General features: G+C 36.8%; 1 protein-coding gene across 13 annotated transcripts in view; it reads left to right on the top strand.

The window, feature by feature from the left end:
• The window catches only part of dmd (dystrophin), a 348,302-nt gene that overhangs the window by 147,923 nt on the left and 179,406 nt on the right, over positions 1-20,973 (top strand). For all 13 annotated transcript variants that reach the window (XR_003937328.1, XM_030154578.1, XM_030154571.1 and 10 more), the window contains 2 exons: positions 3,930-4,075; positions 17,887-17,987. Coding sequence is in view for 12 of the 13 variants with exons in the window: in XM_030154578.1 (XP_030010438.1) it covers positions 3,930-4,075; positions 17,887-17,987 (247 nt within the window). In the remaining variant the exon portion in view is untranslated. The remainder of the gene's footprint in view (positions 1-3,929; positions 4,076-17,886; positions 17,988-20,973) is intronic.

Genomic DNA, 20,973 nt, shown 5'->3' with positions numbered 1-20,973 from the left:
TTAACTAATTGAAGCAGTGGTTTTAAGGGGCAAAATCTTCCTGAATAGAGTGATATAAAGCTGCACTGAGACTGGTGAAAAAAATAGGGAGGTTTGTCAGAATCTGACTTAAAGACATCTAGACTAAACATTGTTGATTAGATGAGGTAACAGAATTTTTTTTTTATTTTGTTTTTTTTTTACTAATTTCATGATCTAGAGTTGTACAAGAACATGGAGAAAAGAAGGCCCAAACAGGTTATTTTAACAGAAAATGGCAAATTGGGCTGTTTTCATCTACAAAATGCAGATTTTTACATATTTCTTTGTATTTGTGTTCATTATCACCAGCATTGGTGCATTTCATTGAGTTAGATGACTCTGTTTACAGCTCAAAAACATGTATAAAATAATAAAAAACATGTATATTCTTACAGAATAGTAATTATGAAAGGTTTACACTAACCCTCTTAACCTGATTGTAAATTCCTCTGTTATTGGATGCCTTTTTTCATTGTGATATGACTATTATTGCAATTATTTGTCAAAGGAAACACAGCTATTGGCTCCTAACTCCGAGAGCAATGGATAAAAAAAAATACCAAAGAAATTTGTCACACAAATTGCGTCATTCAAAGCTGTTAATTTTTTTCTTCATATCTGTGACTGACACTGTCAGAGCCAATTTTAGGGCTGGTTTACAAGTTGAGTGACTCAGATTCATGTGTGAATGCACTGTCAACTCTCACAGATGTGGTGACACCCTTTCACCTGTCTCATGTGTGAACTAGTGAGTCATTTAGTCCAATTTGTAGCGCTAGTCTCATTGCAAGTGTGTTTTAAAATGCATGTGCTCTCAGGGATTTTTGGGAGAAACGCTAGCAATGAGACTTAATGAGATAGAAGGAAGCTGAAAGCTGTTCCCATCAAGGAGAGAAAAACTAAATCAGACAGACACACTGACACAACACGAGAGGATAGTTATTTATACCGATGAGGGACAGAATGATGGGAAGAAATGAGAAAATAATGCTGGTGGTGAATAGGCAGTGAAAGGGGTAGAGGCAGGGAGTGGGAAGAAAAGAAGAGATGGAGAGGCAGCTGGAGAGAGAAGAAAAGATGGAAAAGAACGAGAAAGATGCTGACAGCCACGCAGACAAACTACACTTCCTTACTCACTGAGACAGCTTCTTCTCTCGTGCCACACACTGCGCTTTTCTCACCCACACTGAGGTGAAGTTTCGACACACACTCTACAAACCACACAACTCACACATCGATGGTTGTGGCTGTGTGCACAGACACACACACACGCGCACACACACACACACACAGATTACTCTGCTGAATTCCCAAGGGCTGCATTGGTTGAGAAGCATATAGAAAAGAATTTCACTGAAGGGAAGGCACTGTTTATTTAAATTATGAGGGTTTTTTTTTCGCCTTTTGTGGCTTTTTTCTTCCTCTGTTTCTGAATTCAGTTCAGCTGAGGCCTTCTTCTATATAATAATGGACCCCTGATTAGCATGAATTGTAGAGAAGTAGTAATGCAAAGTGAAGCCAAACCTATTTCCATTGCACATTTCAACAAACATGTTGAACTAAATGGTGTATAGACATGAAACAGAAAATATAAGTGTCTAAAGAACTAATAATAGATGGATTCTCAAATTTTAGGCTGATAGCTGATGCAGATTCCAATGTTTTTTTTTTCAGCTTGTTTTATTTCCCTTTTTGTGCTAGGGAAACACATATTTCATATATAAAACTGGGGTTTTTCAACATCTTAAGTTTAACAGTTTGTAAGATGAGCCACTGCCATCAGTGAAATGTCATTCTCTTACTGTCAGTGTTTGTCTCATATGTGTTCATCCCAGTTAATAACAGTACAGATCATCTTGAACAGTGATTCTCAACTGGTGGGTCGTGACCCAAAAGTGGGTTGTTAACCCATTTTCAGTGGGTCGTAGGCCTTTGTCTGGGCAAAAACTATTGTTTAGAAACATACAAGCATAAAAGAAGACCCAAAAGTTTCTATTCAAATCATGGGGAAACTCAGGTATGATAGCAACTACATCAGATATGACTTTACCTATATGGAGGACAAAAACTTCAGTGTGTTTAATTCTTGAATAAGTGACTGAATTCACCTTAAATTTTTTACTGAGTGCACTTTTTACTTCGTTAAAATGTATGTCATTTAGTGTTAAAGAACTGATATTTTGCTTTTTTAAATGGAATTATGCATTTTAAAACATTTTCCTGTGGTCTACATAAATTGTAAATGCTCTGCTTGGGTCTGAATTCTTCATTAATTCAACTCCACAGGTCCATCTTCAACCCTATTTCTGACTAATGACACGAAAAAGGTAATTTTGAACGCTGGCCCTTTAAATCCAAATGAGCCACTTAATGCCCCACCCCCTCCAGGTTGTTGACCATGCTTTCTGTCCCATTCAGCCACAAGTGTTTGTTAATACAACCAACAACTGAACATTTTAGGTAATCTGACATATTTTCAGTTTTTACTACAACCGCTGCTGCTGATAAACAGTTATGGCGTACTTGGAGAAATGTTCGTCAGAGGTCTTGACCCTATATGTGCAAATGTCGTGGCGTAACTAGTTATAAAACGTAACAAATTAAGCAGGAATTGAAACGGGTTGTAGAAATCCACTCGATTTTTGCCAAAATGAATATAAAGATAGCTTTGCAGCACCTGAAGGGTTCAAATTCAAACTTTTTGAACTGTTAGTGTCCAAATACACAAATAAAGGTACCAAACACTAATAAAAGTGGGTTCAGCAAAATGTGACCCCTTTTAAGGGAATATTTCCATATTTAGTATCACCACCTGCTGGTAATTTTGATTTATTATTCAACTTGTCTTCTGTGTTGGCATACTGTGATATTCTGTTTTATCTCAGGCTCAAAACAAACCATCTTTTCATTACATAAATTTGAGAATTTTAACTTTTATCACTTCGGGTAGCGGCTTGTCATTGAAGGGTGATAGCGAGTCCTGAAGCCAGACAAATTGAGACCACTGATCTAGAACATCAAACACAAGATGCAAATATACAAGGAGCAGATTAAAAAAATACAAACACATATCAGAAAGTGATTAAAGTGACCAAAGAATGCACTCTATTAAACATGTGACCATTTTACATGTTGGCACAAAATTAATGTTTCCCTTGTAATAAATGCCAGCCTTAGAGGTTGACAGGCATTTCATGTGTAACAACAACAAACATCTACTAGTTCCAAAAGATGGCTTGAACAGTCTTTTCTTTTTTTTTTTCTTTCACATCACTTAAAAAGTAAATCATCATCTTGGTTATGTGTGAACATATTTTGAGACTTTAGAGAAAAAAATCCTAGTTTATCTTGGATTAATACCTGAAGACTAAACTGAAAGGAACATCTACCTCTTTAAAATATTACTTGTGGTTGAAATGTGACACTCTGAGACTAAAACACTAGCTGGACGCTGTAGAGGAAAAGCATTCTATGGGAAAATTAACATTTCCTTGGCAGATAACAGCAGAAACAAAGCTGGAAGACATGGATTTTATTTGTGGGCAGTGTCCCTTTTTTTTTTTTTAGTTTTATATATTTATTTTTTATGATGTTTGCAGTTACTGCTCGAAAAACTGAAAAAAGACAACCATTCATAGCATGAATTGGATGGAAACTGGATTTAAAATGAGGCTTTTGTTTCTTAATGTGCTCTTTTACACCATGCTTCCTCACACAAGTGGTGAATGATTTTATTATATACCGTGAACGCTACTCCGAGCACATGCATGAACATTCAACACAAGTGTTAAGGTTGTCACTCGGTGCAGGTGACGACGTAACAAAGCTCAGGTCACATTGCACCCTGGAATGAGTTTTGTCATCGCTGTCATCCAACTCATGCTGCCTTTCTGTCTTCCTGTCTCTAGTGTTGGAGAGCTTACCCCCAGCTCGATATAAGGAAACCATCTCAACACTGTTGGCATGGTTACAACAGTGTGAGGCCAAGCTGGCCGTACCGTCCACAGCTGTAACTGAGTATCCTATTATGGAGCAGAGAATGAAGGACATCCAGGTATACACATAAACTCACACTCACAAACACTCAGCTGCACATGACTGATATATTCCTGGTTTAATGTCCTTTCTGAAATGTATGTTGTAAAAGTTATGTGCTTTCAGAGTGTTATAAGACATTTATCTTGAGGCAGTGAAGGTGTTGAAGTAGTGAAATAATCTGGTGTTACAGTCACATGCTTTTAAAACACACCGTTTACTGTGCATTATCTACATGTTTATTTTATACGTTTATTCGGCTGAAGAAGGGGAGGTTGCATTGAACTCCTTATGTTCTGTCAGAAAGTTATGGCACTCACTAGAATCAGATGCTGTAAATGAAGAAAAAAACATTGTTTCTAAATCTAAAACAGAGTCAAGTGGACTGCGTGACTGCAGTTTTATGGATGTTTATTCCATGAATCTGTCATCAACACTTTCACCTTAGAGAGTTTAGACTCATCGAATAATAACTCATAAGCCATTCATTCAAGTACAGTATGCATTAAGTAAAGTCATTAAACTGAAACTAGCGCGCTGACCCATGGGGATTCATGGGTTCTAGATGTGGTAGTTTTTATACTGTTGTGTATTTGTGCATGCTGTACCGCATTTGTCCAGCAGTCACCGCCAAAGCATTTTGGATATAGCGATGTGATTGTAAGGCTATTGTATTCCAAAATTAATATCTCCCAAAATATTGGTCCCGTCAACTTGCCGTTTTCGCTAGTCTGCTCCTTGACCAAAAATACATAAGTATGCCAAACTGCAGCAGTCAGCGCTTTCTGGATTTTGTGTGAATCTCGAGACACACACACATGCATGTATGTGCACAGGCACACAGAGGCCACTTGGCTTTTATAATATTGATACCAAATTTCCTGTCATACTATTTTCAGGTACGATTATTTGCAATTATTAGTTACAGTTATTTGATACAAAAAACCCAGAAACTTTAACTTTTCAGGGTCTCAGTAGAATATACTGTCCATTCCAGGAAGCAAAATGTACACTTGAACTGCTTTAATGTAATACTTTCAACAGAATAATCAGCTTTTTTTCAGCATTTGGCCATGGATTGTACTGTAGATATATGTACATGAAGCCAAACCATGATACATACTGTAGTAAAAAACTGGTCTGGTTGGCTTAGTGGCCTCTGTTGGAGTAAGGGTGAGCATTTCTGTCTGTTACAGGTCCCACTCGCATCATGAGCTGCAAATACCCCTTAAAAATAACATGTTCAGACAAAGACACGTGTGTTTTTATGTGCTGTTATATTTTGTTCCATCTTTGTTGCAATTCTAGTATTGTGACATGCTTCCTCCTGGACACATTTTCCACAAAGTAACTTTTTTCCTCACACCATTTTGACAAATGAGAATTGCAGCGCAATCAGAGAACTGGCCAAACAACCCAGAAACATACTGGAACATAACGAGTGCCAGTAACACAAATACCTTAAAATAAAATCATTTTAACAAATGAGAGATTTTTGTATTTGTACATAGCCACTGCATTAGTCAGCACCTTAATGACATCATTTTATATTTTTAATCTTATTTTATTGGCCTGTATTTAACCAGGTGTAGACCCTTGGAGATGATCTCATATGTAAGGATACAAAAGGAACAAAACCGTTTTTTAGCTTATTAGCTTACTGGCCAACAGACCGTAAGCTATTGTCATCATGCGGTGTCCGGCAGCAGCGTCTGTCATCGTCATCGTCGTCTGTCGTCCATTGCAAAAATTTCAATCGTCTTCTTCTCCGAAACTACAATTCTGATTGACTTCAAACTTGGTATACAGCTTCTTTATGATGATGTCAACAAAAGTTAGTGAAATTATTTGGATCCGGATCTGATTCTGGATTTGGTGTGACTTTGAAAAATTTCCCCATTATAAGAGATAGGAAGTGGATCGATGCAATAACTCAGTAAATATAAATGATATCCAGTGTAAATTTCTACACTACACCCTGATGGGAAGATGACCAAAACATAACGTCCACATGCTGATCAGGATCTTCTTCTGGATCTGGGAACTTATGGAAAATTTAACATGGGCGCTTATGGGGAAAATTTTTCAATCGTCTTCTTCTCCAAAACTACAGTTCTGATTGACTTCAAACTTGGTATACAGCTTCTGTATGATGATGTCAACACAAGGTATTGAAATTATTTTGATCCGGATCTGATTCTGGATTTGGTGCGACTTTGAAAAATGTTCCCATTATAAGAGATAGGAAGTGGATTGATCCAATAAATCAGTAAGTATCAATGATATCAAGTTGGAATTTGAATTTTTTACAGATCTGATTGGAATATGACCAAAACATGGGCTATTTCTGTAATATAATAAATACACATAACTGGGTGATAATAAATGGCATCTGGATACATTTCCCAAAGCTTTTTATTTGGCCGGTAAGATACAGGGACATTGGTGCTATTTTTTCTTAGTACCATAGACGATTAACCAGAATATAAAAGCAGCTCATTAACATCATTTGCAAAAAATAAATGTCACAGCGCTTTTTATCTGCCATTTACTTTTATGTGTTTTTTCTATTAATGAGGAGTCCAATAAGGTGGCAACTAAAGCGGAGCTTAATCGACCAGTGCTTTATCTAGGTATCTATATCTTTTGTAGGCATCAAACTATAATAGATTGAATTCTACTTATCAGATAGAGGAAATAGTAGAATAATATACAGGGTGGGGAAGCAAAATTTACAATGAACATTTAGTTGTTTTTTCTCAGCAGGCACTACGTCAGTTGTTTTGAAACCAAACATATATTGATGTCATAATCATACCTAACACTATTATCCATACCTTTTCAGAAACTTTTGCCCATATGAGTAATCAGGAAAGCAAACGTCAAAGAGTGTGTGATTTGCTGAATGCACTCGTCACACCAAAGGAGATTTCAAAAATAGTTGGAGTGTCCATAAAAACTGTTTATAATGTAAAGAAGAGAATGACTATGAGCAAAACTATTACGAGAAAGTCTGGAAGATACTATTAAAGAAGAATGGGAGAAGTTGTCACCCGGATATTTGAGGAACACTTGCGCAAGTTTCAGGAAGCATGTGAAGGGAGTTATTGAGAAAGAAGAAGGACACATAGAATAAAAACATTTTCTATTATGTAAATTTTCTTGTGGCAAATAAATTCTCATGACTTTCAATAAACTAATTGGTCATACACTGTCTTTCAATCCCTGCCTCAAGATATTGTAAATTTTGCTTCCCCATCCTGTAATTCAGAATAGTTTATTATCCCAGGGGGAAATAATTGGATGTTACATTCGCTCCATTCAAGTATAATAAAAAAATAGGACCAATGGCCCTGTAGTTTACCGGCCAAATTAAAAGTTTTGGGAAATGTATCCAGATGCCATTTATTATCACCCAGTTCTGTGTATTTATTATATTACAGAAATAGCCCATGTTTTGGTCATATTCCAATCAGATCTGTAAAAAATTCAATCCACTTCCTATCTCTTATAATGGGAACATTTTTCAAAGTCGCACCAAATCCAGAATCAGACCTGGATCGAAATAATTTCAATACCTTGTGTTGACATCATCATACAGAAGCTGTATACCAAGTTTGAAGTCAATCAGAACTGTAGTTTTGGAGAAAAAGACAATTGAATTTTTTTCCCCATAAGAGCCCATGTTAAATTTTCTGTAAGTTCCCGGATCCAGAAGAAGATCCTGATCAGCATGTGGCCATTATGTTTTGGTCATCTCCCCATCAGGGTGTAGTGTAGAAATTTACACTGGATATCATTTATATTTACTGAGTTATTGCATTGATCCACTTCCTATCTCTTATAATGGGGACATTTTTCAAAGTCGCACCAAATCCAGAATCAGATCCAGATCCAAATAATTTCACTAACTTTTGTTGACATCATCATAAAGAAGCTGTATACCAAGTTTGAAGTCAATCGGAATTGTAGTTTCGGAGAAGAAGACGATTGAAGTTTTTGTAACGGATGATAGACGACGACAGATGACGACGACAGATGACGACGACAGACGACGATGCCGGATGCCGCATGACGACAATAGCTTACAGCTAAGCTAATAAAAATAGCAGGAAAGAAATGATCAATACAACAGAAGAATAAAACTACAGACATATAAAAGCTGTAAATATACAAACATATATATATAGCTCTGAATATATAAAGACACAAAATTAGAACAGCAATTTATACAATATGTACTAGACAATATATTATCAATATGATAATTAAAGACATGTACATAATATGTGTAAATAATAAATACAGTCATAAATAATAAATTCCTGTCTTTAATACTCCGGCTTCAGTACAGTCTTATCATCTTACATAGTTGAGGTAAATAAATGCCCTTGTTACTATTTGTGGGAATACACTGTAAATAATATGTAGATGTATTGAGTTATCAGCAGCGTTTATCCTCAGTCTGTACTGAAATATCTACTCCTCTCTCTTGTTTGGTGCGTTAGGTATGTGTTACAGATATTGTAGGTGACTATGACTGTAACTCACTTTGAGTATAAATCACAGGTAATTATAGTGTTAGGTGGATAAACTATAACCCACCTTCCACAAGGAGTCAACAGTGATTCAGCTGATAGGTGGGTTTGCTTTGTGTTACAGTGAAACCACTGATGCTCAAATCTATTTACAAATTCCCATAAAGTGCTAAAATGGGACCAGGTTTATAATCCTGTGGGGCTGTATAACGCTGTAATCAGTTTTTACTACAAGTAGTAAAGTTATATGGCCACAGGCAATGCCAAAGTGCCAAAGCAGCACTCTGTTAAAGGATGCTTTTGCGCTGCTCCATCAGGTAGCAGGCAGAGGATAGAAGAAAGGAGAAAAAAGAGATGGAATGCCCCATTAACCGAAAGTCTGATTCATACCCACAGCCCACTGAGTAAATTGCGTGCATCTGATACACCAGGACTTCCCCAAATCACTGTCGTAAACATAAAATCACAGTAGAAGAAGCCATTAAGACAGCCGGGGTGCGCTCTTAAAAGAAGGGTCATTTTCAGCTAAGTTTGCTTTGGACATAATAAGCACTTTACAGGATATGTTACTGCAAATCCTGTTCCTGTTTGCGTACAACTTTAACTAGAAAAGCAGTCGGAGAGTGCAGACCTCTGCCAAGGCAGATCTCATGATAAAAACCTTCATATCAGACTATAGTGCAGTGTTTTTCAACCTTGGAGTCGGGAACCCACGTGGGGTCTCTTGGAATTCAAATGGGGTTGCCTGAAATTTCTAGTAATTGATTAAAATAAAAATAAAAAACTTACTAATAAAAACTATATGGTGAGTTGAGAGAGACAATCACTATACATAAAAGACATGATAAACTCTGAAGCTGAAACTGATGCACTGTGGTACTGTTTATCTTTCAAATGTTCATTGTGGCTGGTTTAAGATGCTGCAGCTCTTTCATAATTCATAGTTTGACTTATTGTTTGTTCAGTATTAACTGGTAGCCTTGTAAATACAAGCTGGACTGACTGTACATATCCTGACTAAGGAAAACAAAATTCTCACTTTGTGCAGTAATCTCAACCTAGCTTTTCTGCCTCTGTCCATAATATTTTACATTATGTAGCCTAAATATCATCTAAAATTAACATACATTACATAATCAAAAACAAATTCATTTTAGACCAAAAAAAAAAGTCTCAGTTTTGAATGTCTGGGGTCACCAGAAATTTGTGATGTTAAAATGGGGTTACAAACCAAAAAAGGTTGAGAACCACTGCTTTAGTGGTTGGAATATAAGGGCTTTTTGAGTCTGAGTAGAAGTTGTTTGTTATGTTAACTATCTATTTATGGTCAGAACATGACAAACACTTGCTGAGGAGTTCAGTTATCACAATAAAATGTTTGTTCACTATCCTAATATTCACCAGATAATTGCAACAAATTATCAATGTTTTAGTTTAAGCAAAATTCTCCCTAAGGACATAAGCTCATCACTATCATTACCACCCAGTCCAAATTTTGCTGCGTCATTAACTGTGCACCTTGAAAATGTTTTGTCAAAATGTCCATAGAGACAAAACTCAAGTAGAAAACTGGTCATTCATATCGTATTTATTATTATTATTACTATTGTTATACAGTTTTTTTGTACTTAGCCATGAAATCCTTACCTCTGCTTCAGTCTGTACAGTTTTAATAGTTTCATTTAACATTTAACACAACTGTATTGTGTATTATTTTATTTTACAATGTAAGTTATGTCACACACAGGTTTTGGTTACAGAAGTGTCTCTTCAATTATTACATCAATTTTGTAACATATATAAAATTCATACAAGTCAGATTAAATAAAAGCTTCTTGTATTTGGCATAAATCCATTTTGCTTCTCAGTTAAGGTGTTACATATAACACTGATATTCCAAACTCTCACCAGCAGGGGGAAGTTACGTACCAGAACACTCTTACCATAACCACCAATGAATCAACGCTATGTATCCACAGACTATGTCGTTCACTGAATAAAGTATAAAACTCAGTGCTTACATGCATCTGTATCTTGGTGTCATCAAGTTTCCTTCTTCAGACTAAAACTCATAGTTTATTTACTTTATTTGATTTAGTTTATTTACTTTACATAGTTTACACTTATTTTGACAGTTCGTCAAAATAACACTATGTCTTATAATCTTCATGTCAGCTGATAGTTTACATTGTTGCTGTGTTAGCTTAGCTCTGTGTTAAGACAGAAAACAGCCACAGTAAAACCACAAATCTCCTCTGTTTACTGTACAGTTTGTGTTGTCAGTAGCTGCACTTAAGATCTGTTTGGAATCTAACAAACAAGGTCAGAATTGTCACAGTTTAGTCTGAATCGTGGATCACCCAACAGCCAACTTAACAACGATAATAACATCCTATAATAGCTTTATGCCTGTATAACCCGTGGAGAAGAAATGCTGCTATTTCAGCATCAAACTCCATTTTCTTTATTTAGAGATGTGTCCAGTGGTGAAAACATCACTTTGTCACTTTCTTTGACTCCAAAAGGGGTTTCTTTGTGGATCTCATCTCATCTGGTCACTTTCTGATGCTTTGATTAAAGGCCACATGATGTTAGTTTCTCTCACCATGGGAGACCGACAGAGTGACTCACTACTCCCTCTAGTGGTCACATAAATCCCCTGGCCCGTTAGTGAAAATAAATTCATTCATTTCTACAATACACACAATACATAAAGTAAGGACAACAATGAAAAGTATGTGCATAACAAGCTGTGGGGTGACTTTATGGAACAGTCTGGAGCAAGACATAAAGCAAGGTACAAGCATAAACATATTTAAAAGGAGGTATGAAAATTATTTCTAAATAGGTATATGGAAGATGAGGGGTACAAATAGTATTGCCCCAAATACCGTTTGTGATTTCTTGGAATTAAGAGAGAGTATTTAGAATTTCAGAGATCTTTATATTTATGAATGGACTAAAGTGAGGATAAATGTGAAGTCTAGATGGATTGGGGTTGTGGGTGTGAAATTATGGAATGGACCTGATGATAAATTTAAGTTATTCACTCCTTTGGTAAAGTTTAAAAAAAAAAATGCCATAAGTTTAAAATAATTTAGGAATAATAAATTGAGATGGTAGATATGTTTTTGTTGTTGCTGATTTTTTTCTGTTTATGGTATGAATGCTAGGTGCTGTCCACATTTAAATAATGTAAGCAGTGAATCAGGTGAAAAGGATAGGCAAAAAAAATAAGCTTTTGCTTCTAGCCTATTCCTTTTTTGGTTTTTATGTTTATTGTAATTATTGAATTAAGGGCAATGATTAATGTACAAACCAAACCAAAAACAAATTTGTTCATTCATTCATTCATTCATACACTGGCATCTTTATCAGAACTTCAGAGCTCTTTATTCTAAACACTAATGATATTTTTAGGTCATTTTTTGACATTTTAAAGTAGAAATACTACATAAAGTAGAAATACTACATACTCTTTAACTGAACAGGGACTATTAAATTGCAGACAACAACTAAAGCATAAGTGTACATTAATCACAGTTGAAATACATATTGAACATTTTATTCATTGAATTATGACCTCAAGTTAAATCAGCAAGACCTTAAAGAAAAGGAGAAAGTCTCCATTTCAGTGAAAAGAGCAATTTTGTCAAGTCAGACTTAGATCTGCTTAACATGCAGTGTGCGGGCTAGAGCTGGGCTGCTGTCGTATATGTGTTTGTGTGTTTGTCTGCAACTCTACCGTTATGAGAGTCGGGTGAAGAAAATCCCACTGGAGCAAATCAGTGTCTCTGTTTATTACAAATCTACCTCCTGATACACACTCAAAAGAGGCACACACAGACTCACAAACAGCAGCACTGTGTGTGTGTGTGTGTGTGTGTGTGTGTGTGTGTCAGTGCGTGCACAGTACAAGGCTAAATACCTACTCTACACACACACAGCCGTGTGGTGTCAGTTCATCTGTGTTTCCATTTTTTGCAAAAAACAAGCCTTTTTTATCACTTTGTTGTTGTTTTTGAATGTCGATTTTTATCTGCAACTTAACTCAAGGTCACACACAGACAAAAGTGTGTGCCTTTGTGAGTGTTTGCATGTTTGTGTGTGTGTTCGAATCTCTTTTAACTTGATAATGGTCTGGTAGCATAGGAGGAACATCAAACCTTGTAGCCTGAGATTAATTAAAGCTGATTGTAGATAATAATTAGAGATCCATTCTGCATACCGATAAGCCATCATTAATTTTCAGCACGACTGTTTCCCTTCTCATCGCTCAAAGGGACCGGACTTTCTGGCGAGTGCATGTGTGGTCTGAAACCTTTCCTCCACACTGATGACAGAATCGCCTCATAGTCTATTTACCTTTTTCATTAAAATAAATGAGCACTCCTGTGATGTGGGAACAGAAACCTGACCTACCGTTAAACAAACAAATTTACAGCAAATATTATTAAAAACATCCTATATTGGTTGAAGTAACGGACAAAGCTGGTTATTAATATCATCCTCAGCCACAAATCAAAGTTATGAAAGACCTGAATGCAGTGTCCAATCACTATCCTTAATTATGATGTTATTACATCTGGTGATTGACTGGTAATTTAACAGGAGAGAAACATGGAAAGAGGGAATTATGGTCTGGATAAAGGAGTTTTTAATTGGAAAATCAAGTAAAAATATTGTTTGACAAAATATCTAAACAAGAATTTCTGATGTTGGCAACTAACCATAATGACCTTTGACCTGTGGACAGTAGTTAAAAACACATCCAGACTGTTTACCATTACATATTTTCAGTACTACTTACTTTTCCAGCCTTGACCTCTTCCCAACTTTCTGTACATGTTGCTATTACAGTCAGCTTAACATCTGTTTTACATGCTCTGTTGTGAATTAAATATGGGTTTATGAGATTTGTAAATCATTGCATTCTGTTCTGATTTACATTTTACACATCGCCCTAAATTTTTGGAATCATGGTTGTAAAAGTAATAGCCATATGAGAGGTTTAGAGCTACAACCACTATTTGGTACAGCTGTTCATAGCCCATACACACCTGAAATCCAAGTTTTCCATGTAAATAAATTAGGGATGCCCCAATGCCGACACCAGTATCGAGTATATCGGCCCAATACTGAGCATGTGCACTTCTACTCGTACTTGTAAAAGTGCTCTGATACAAACACACTGATACCACTTTATGGCAGCGTGGTGTTCATGGTTAAGTGCAGCAGGTATGAGATGGAGGAGTAATGTCAGCAGTGTGGAGATTTTTTCAAAATAAACGGCGGTGACAAAAGTAAGGCTGACCGTAAGTGACATTAAAGACAGACGGATACGAATGGAGCGTATTGTTCGTCCCCTGCCTACATTCTGTACGTAATTCTGTCCGTTTTCTGGGTGCTCACGGATGCGTACCCAGATGGAGAATTCGGAGCAGTACCACCGGGAACCATGGAGGTAGCAGATCTTTTCAAAGAACAACTGTTTGAGTTAGTAAAAAACTGACATATTTATGCCAACTACCCTCATCAATATCAACATTAGCATCCACATTAGTATTACCTCCTCTGTTGCACCATGTTTGTTATTGTTGACTTTCTTCTTCTTCATCTCAAAAAACGTTACTCTTCTTCGTGATATTTGGCAAGTATGGTTAATTATGAGAGGCACCCTCTGGTGGATTGATTTAGAAACGCTCATTCCAGTGCATTAAATGTCAGTAGCCGCACGTTGTTACAGTCAGACTAATGACAATGACTATAAAGCACATTCTCAAAAGTAACTAAGAGATGTAATGGTATTATTAAGGACTCATATCCCTACTCGGTATTGGCAAGTAATCAAATGTAAGTACTTGTACTTTTACTCGGTCTGGAAAAAAGTGGTATCGGTGCATTCTTAAAATAAATACTTAAGAGATTTTTTTTTTCTCAAAGCATATTATTGGGATTAAAAAGAGGCCAGGATAAAATTGAGTAAAATTGCAGTTGAGACTGAACAATCTCAAGTATTACAGCATTCACATTAGCTTTAGCAGCAAGTTGTAATCCCTCTGACATTATTAATATTGAATCATTGGTGTTGTGACAACATATTACTGTTTCTTATGAAGGTAGAACTTAAGGTTAAGAAATTAACCCCAGTTCTCTGAAACATGTGTGAGGTATCTCCCCAGACCACCCTCCATGTGAAGAAGGGTTGTACTTAGACTGAGGCGCTTGTGTTACATCAGACTCTTACGATGAGGCCCCTCCTTCAGGAGCAGACGTCCCATCTGTTATCAGTCAAGGCTGGCATAGGGTGGCTGCGGCTCAGGTGGTAGAGCGGGTCGTCCAATAACCGAAGGGTTGGCGGTTTTAATCCCACTCTGTCCTAGTCAGTCCGTTGTGTCCTTGGGCAAGACACTTCACCCTCCCTGCCTCCAGTGCCACCCACACTGGTGTATGAATGTTTGGTGGTGGTCGGAGGGGCCGTAGGCGCAAATTGGCAGCCACACTTCTGTCAGTCTGTCCCAGGGCAGCTGTGGCTACAAATGTAGTTTGCCACCACCAGAGTGTGAATGTGAGAGCAAATCAATAATGGGTCAATAATGTAAAGCGCTTTGGGTGTCTAGAAAAGCGCTATATAAATCCAATCCATTATGATTATTATTATTATTATTATTATTATTATTATTATTATTATTATTATTAATAAGAAAAGCACTCAGAGAGCGCAGACCTCCGCCAAGGCAGATCAGTGGGCCCCCATGCCCCCCCTACCCCTGATCACCACCAAAATTTAATCATTTCTTCCTTGTGCCAGTATCAACATTTCCTGAAAATTTCATGAAAATCCATCCATAACTTTTTGAGTTATGTTGCTAACAAACAAACAAACAAACAAACATGCACGCACGCACACACGCAAACACACAAAGCAAAGCAATCACAATACCTCCTGGCAGAGGTAATAAGGCTTCTGGGAACAGCGCAGGGGGTGTGTCCATAGTGAGATACCGAAACAAATGTTGAAAGAGACACACCCTGGCAAAAAAAACACACAATTTTATAAACTAAATAATGTTGTGAATGTAGACCTAACTGAATCAGCCCCAGATCATAACTTTACCCCAACAGGTTTGTACCGGAGGCACTAGGCATGATGGGTAATCACAGGGTCAGTCTGGACTTATCAGATCACATGACCTTTTTCCATTGAAACACAAGTTAAAGAACTTGTTTTTAGATTAAACATATTAATCACTGGAAGGATCTTGCCTATTTGTGTAGTTAAATCCAGTTAAATCCAGGGACTACTTTCTTTTTCCCAGGCTGTGTAGATTCAACTTCTTAACATACAGTTTCATAAACAGAAACACTAGATGAATTTGAACAAACATCACACGATTAATGGGATAAGAAAGTAGAAGCAAAGTCCTGACACTTTAATCTGTGTCTGTAACCGTTATTTCTAACCCCTGATTTGTGGTGATATATTGAATGATTTCACCATTTACCTAAGTGAAACAATGTTTTTCAGGAAAAATTACACTGCAAACCTGTTAACATCTCAGCATCTAAAATGTGAGCTTCTTATCTCATTATCTGTTATGTAAAATCATTACCCTAAACAAAAATAGTATTTAAAACTGCCAGGCAAATGTCATGGAGTAAAAAGTGTAAAATTTCCTTCTGAGTGGAAGTATAACACAAAACAGAAGTACACAGATAAGTTTAAAGTGCCTTTGGAGGGCAGTGGAAAATGATGTCTTTATTTTCTGGTTGCTTTAAAGCAGCGACTTAAGACTTGATGGATGGAAATGTTCTCCCATTATCCCTTGTTATCATATCACAGACTTTAATGAGCAAAAGTTGGAGGTCATGGGTTTAAACATCATTTTACATCGTGCAGTTTGATGTCACCTCTTCACACCGCAAAAATCAAAATCTTAATTCAAGATTTTTTTTGCTTAATTCAAGCAAAAAAATCTGCCAATGGAGCAAGTGAAAATGATCTTGGTAAGATTTCTGAAAATAAGATTTTCAAGATCTGTTGTCTTAAAATAAGTTCTTATATCTCACTTACAAGTTACTCTTTAGGTGATTATGTCTTATTTTGAGTGTGATGAGATATTTGACTAGAAATGAGAAAAATACTCTTGGTAGGATTTTGATTTTTGCAGTGCACCTGTCACTACAGCTACTCAGTTCTCTCCAGTTCTCTCAAAGGGAGTCATATAAAAAGTAATCTATTCCTTGCACTTGCCACGAGACCTGGAAGAAAACTGAAGTAAATGGAGTTTTATTTTTTCAGTGAGATAGATCTTTTCTAACTATTGTAATATTTTGGCACTATTGTTACAGTAGGTCTGTGTTGTCCTCAAGAGTTACTCAAGAGTTAAAAAAGAAATTGTGAAGGATTTTTCTCTTTGTGCTTTGTTTTCATCTACACAAAAAAAAACACTAAAGAGGAGGAGGAAAGGGAAAAAAGTTTCAGCAAAAATAGTGGCAACATATATAAATAAATAATAGCTTTCTGCTTGGGATTCAGTGTTGCAGCAGACGGATTGAGGGTAAGCCATGGTAACTGACGGATGTCCTGTCCAGGGGCTGTGCTTGAACTAAGCTAAACTAAGCTTTTGAGCCACCTTGCTGTGAACGAGGCTTTCTTTGCCAAAATCTTGCACTGCAGCCTAACTCAGGTTCACCAGGAATTCCCTCACCAATTCAGTTGTAATTCTTCCTGCACAGCAGAGTAAGCAAAATCAAATACTGTGAAAAAGCTTTCATTACAAAACCTTAACGGTGGCAGCCAGTGTCATGGCTGCTCATAACCTCTCTTCCCATCATCCTTCACTTTCCAGTCTCTAGCCTTCAATGTAATGTAACAGACATGCTGGAAGAATGGCTTTTTGCCCAGAGCATTTTCATTAGACACACATGATGGATGGTTATCCACAAAATCATGTCATGATATGACTTGATGTGTGTTTTTTCCTGCTGGGCCCAAAATGGCAGCATGATATATAAATCACCTAACGTGAACATATATCGTACAAATGCAGGTATTGATATGTGCACTTTGCTGTTATAATAGAAAACATAATTGTACTCAGTTTGCAGGATATAGTGCGTATTTACATTTTTTTCAAATGCAGACTTTTTTCTTATAATTTGGTAATTTTAGTACTTTTCCATAAGTAAATGTTCTGAATGCTTCCTCCACCACTGGCTATTTCTAGTTGTAAGATGGAGGTTTTCAATATCTGTCTGCATCTCAGTCTATTTATATGTCTGCCCTCAGGCCCTCCAAGTGGCTCTGGCTGAACACCAGGGAGAGGTGGACTACCTGACCTCGACCGTGGAGCAGGTCTTCCAGAAGGCTCCACCAGAAATCAGCCAAAAGTAAGACTTGGAAAATAACACAATATGTCATGCACTGGTAAGAATAAATACCTTGGTTTGACATTTAAAGAGCCGTTGTCGCACTGGGATCTGGATTCAGCTAAGATAAACAATGACATAGGATTCTACGCTAATTCATTACCCTGTAATTCATGTGTGTGTCTAACAAGGGTTCTAGTCATTTGGGGTTTCTGTGAACGCACAGCGCCTTTAAATTTACTTTGGTTTTGAACATTAATGGAGATGTGGATGTTTGGGCTGTGGAATAGACTTTACTATACAACAGTTCTTGGTAAATCCACTCCTTCACACCATGTGTATGAGCAACCACAATGTAATTATGTAAATATTATTTAACTTCAATTCTAATTCTATTCTATAGATATTCATATAAACACCAAATTTCTTATTTTTCTCCTTATATTTCATTTTTCACTTGTTTGTGGTTTTTCTACCTGTCTTTTTCTCTGCATTTGAAATTTCCCCACAGTGGGATAAATAAAGTTATATCTTACCTTATTTTACCTTATCTTATCTTCCCTTCCCTTATCTTATCTTACTTTATCTTAGACTTATGACAATGTCAAAAGACTCTGAAAAGAGCTTTAATTGGGACGCTACACTACATTCCTGAGCTAATGATCTGAAACGCTTAGTTTATTTGAATGATTTGTCATTTATGTCCCATAGCAGGTAACCTTGTGATTTTCAGGAGATTAGGAGTAAACTCTTCCTTATGTATAGAGAGAATCTTGTCTCATGAAGAAATCTAGAAGTAAACATTTAATACAACTGCAGAAGAAAATGAGCTTCACTTTTCATTTTCCTGTCCCATCTACTCCGTTTATGTTGATATCTGTTAGATTATGCCAAGGTTGAATTGTGCTTCAGCAAAGGAATCATTTTTGTGGCTCGTTTTATTTCCAAACCTTGAGAGACTGCAGAATATTTTCTTTAAGACCACACCGTAAAATAACTAGTAGTCATGTCATAAAGTGAGATGTAATGAAATGCTTGACCACTGCAGCTGTCCTTGCTGGTTTCTTGTAAAAGGACAGTTGGACTTCCTGCACTTTACACAAATATATAAGACCCAGGAATCATGAATATAGATGCCAGTAGAGATCATCTTGAATGCGGTTATGAACAGGAGACCTGGAGGACAGACGCATTCATAAAGTATATATTAGGCCTGGGTGGTATATTGAATTTTTAAGGTATATTGATGCATTTTAAGATGAGATATAGGATAGAACATTGTTGTTTACATCAATATAGTTTAATATCATGCTTCATAACAAGTTTCTTCCACAAAAATTGCACTAGTCTTGTGTCCTCTCTCACTGCAATGCAGTTTCATAAGGAACCAAAACACATTTTACACATCTCATAGCAACATAAAAGATCTGTAACACTGTGTTTTGTTCTGTTGCATCAGTGTAAAACCAGGATTACTGCGCCGTCGTACATCTGTTTGGATCTGAACTCATTGAACTAACTCCTGCAGGTTTATAATGCAGATGGAGTCGCCACAGCAGTATTCGTGATAAAACCGTACTGTATTTATGTGCAGCTGAGGGAGGATTGTTGTTTGTTGTGGGATTGTAATAAAATTACCACATTAATGTAGCTATTCTGCTCACACCAGAATCAGGCATATGGAGAAATTCACATAACCTCAGTAATGTATCATAGAAGATTAAAAAAATCTCTCTATGTGTTGCCATGAAGAAAGTAATATAAAAAAAAAAACAGGAAAATCGTGGAAGCAACAGACACAATTAATTTGTAAAATGTACCATTTAGCAAAATAAAGAGTCAGAATATGTGCTAAAACAATATATGAGACTAGAATTAAAACATGTTTTTGAGGTTTAACAGAATCACATGACTCAAGTGGGATGAAAAACATTGATGCTGGTGATAATGAACATAAAAGATGGCAAATATGAAAGCGGCTCAGTTTGCCACATTCTTGATGATGAAGCAGAGTTAGACACTTATTACTACTCTGCATCATGAAATTTGTATAAAAAATCCATGTTGCTACCTCTAATCATAGGTGTTTACAGTTCACCTCGCCTCACCATCAGTTAAATTCTAACAAACCTCATTCATTTTGTGCTCAAACCGACTCATACAGGGATAGGTGTTTTGCCTCATTTGGATAATGATGTATGAAAACACCACAGTAGCACAACAACACATGCTGCAGAATTACTTTTTGTCAGGAAACTCTGGTAGGTTTAAGAGGCTTCCGGGCTTCAGTTTCATGTGAGAAAAAAAAAAACTGCAGGACAACAACAACAAAAAAAATATTCTAAAAAATATTCTAAATATACACTGAACAAAAATATAAACGCACCACTTTTGTTTTTGCTCCCATTTTTTATGAGCTGAACTCAAAGATCTAAAACTTTTTCTATGTACACAAAAGGCCTATTTCTCTCAAATATTGTTCATAAATTTGTCTAAATCTGTGTTAGTGAGCACTTCTCCTTTGTCCTTTGCTGAGATAATCCATCCACCTCACAGGTGTGGCATATCAAGATGCTGATTAGACAGCAGGATTATTGCACATGTGTGACTTAGGCTGGCCACAATAAAAGGCCACTCTAAAATGTGCACTTTTACTGTATTGGGTGGTCCAGGGGGGTCAGAAAACCAGTCAGTATTTGGTGTGACCACCATTTTCCTCGCACAGTCTTCTTCATGAGTTCTCTGAAACAGCTTTGGAGATGGCTTATGGTAGAGAAATGAACATTCAATTCACAGGCAAAAGCTCTGGTGGAGATTCCTGAAGTCAGCATGACCATTGCATATTCCCTCAAAACTTGTGACATCTGTGGTATTGTGCTGTGTGATAAAACTGCACATTTTGGAGTGGCCTTTTATTGTGGCCAGCCTAAGGCACACCTGTGCAAAAATCACGCTGTCTAATCAGCATCTTGATCTGCCACAGCTGTGAGGTGGATGGATTATCTCA

Source organism: Sphaeramia orbicularis, chromosome 2, assembly GCF_902148855.1.
Source record: "Sphaeramia orbicularis chromosome 2, fSphaOr1.1, whole genome shotgun sequence".
Lineage (NCBI taxonomy): Eukaryota > Metazoa > Chordata > Actinopteri > Kurtiformes > Apogonidae > Sphaeramia > Sphaeramia orbicularis.
The sequence above is the reverse complement of the archived record's forward strand: the minus strand, read 5'-3'. Positions and strand labels throughout refer to the sequence as shown.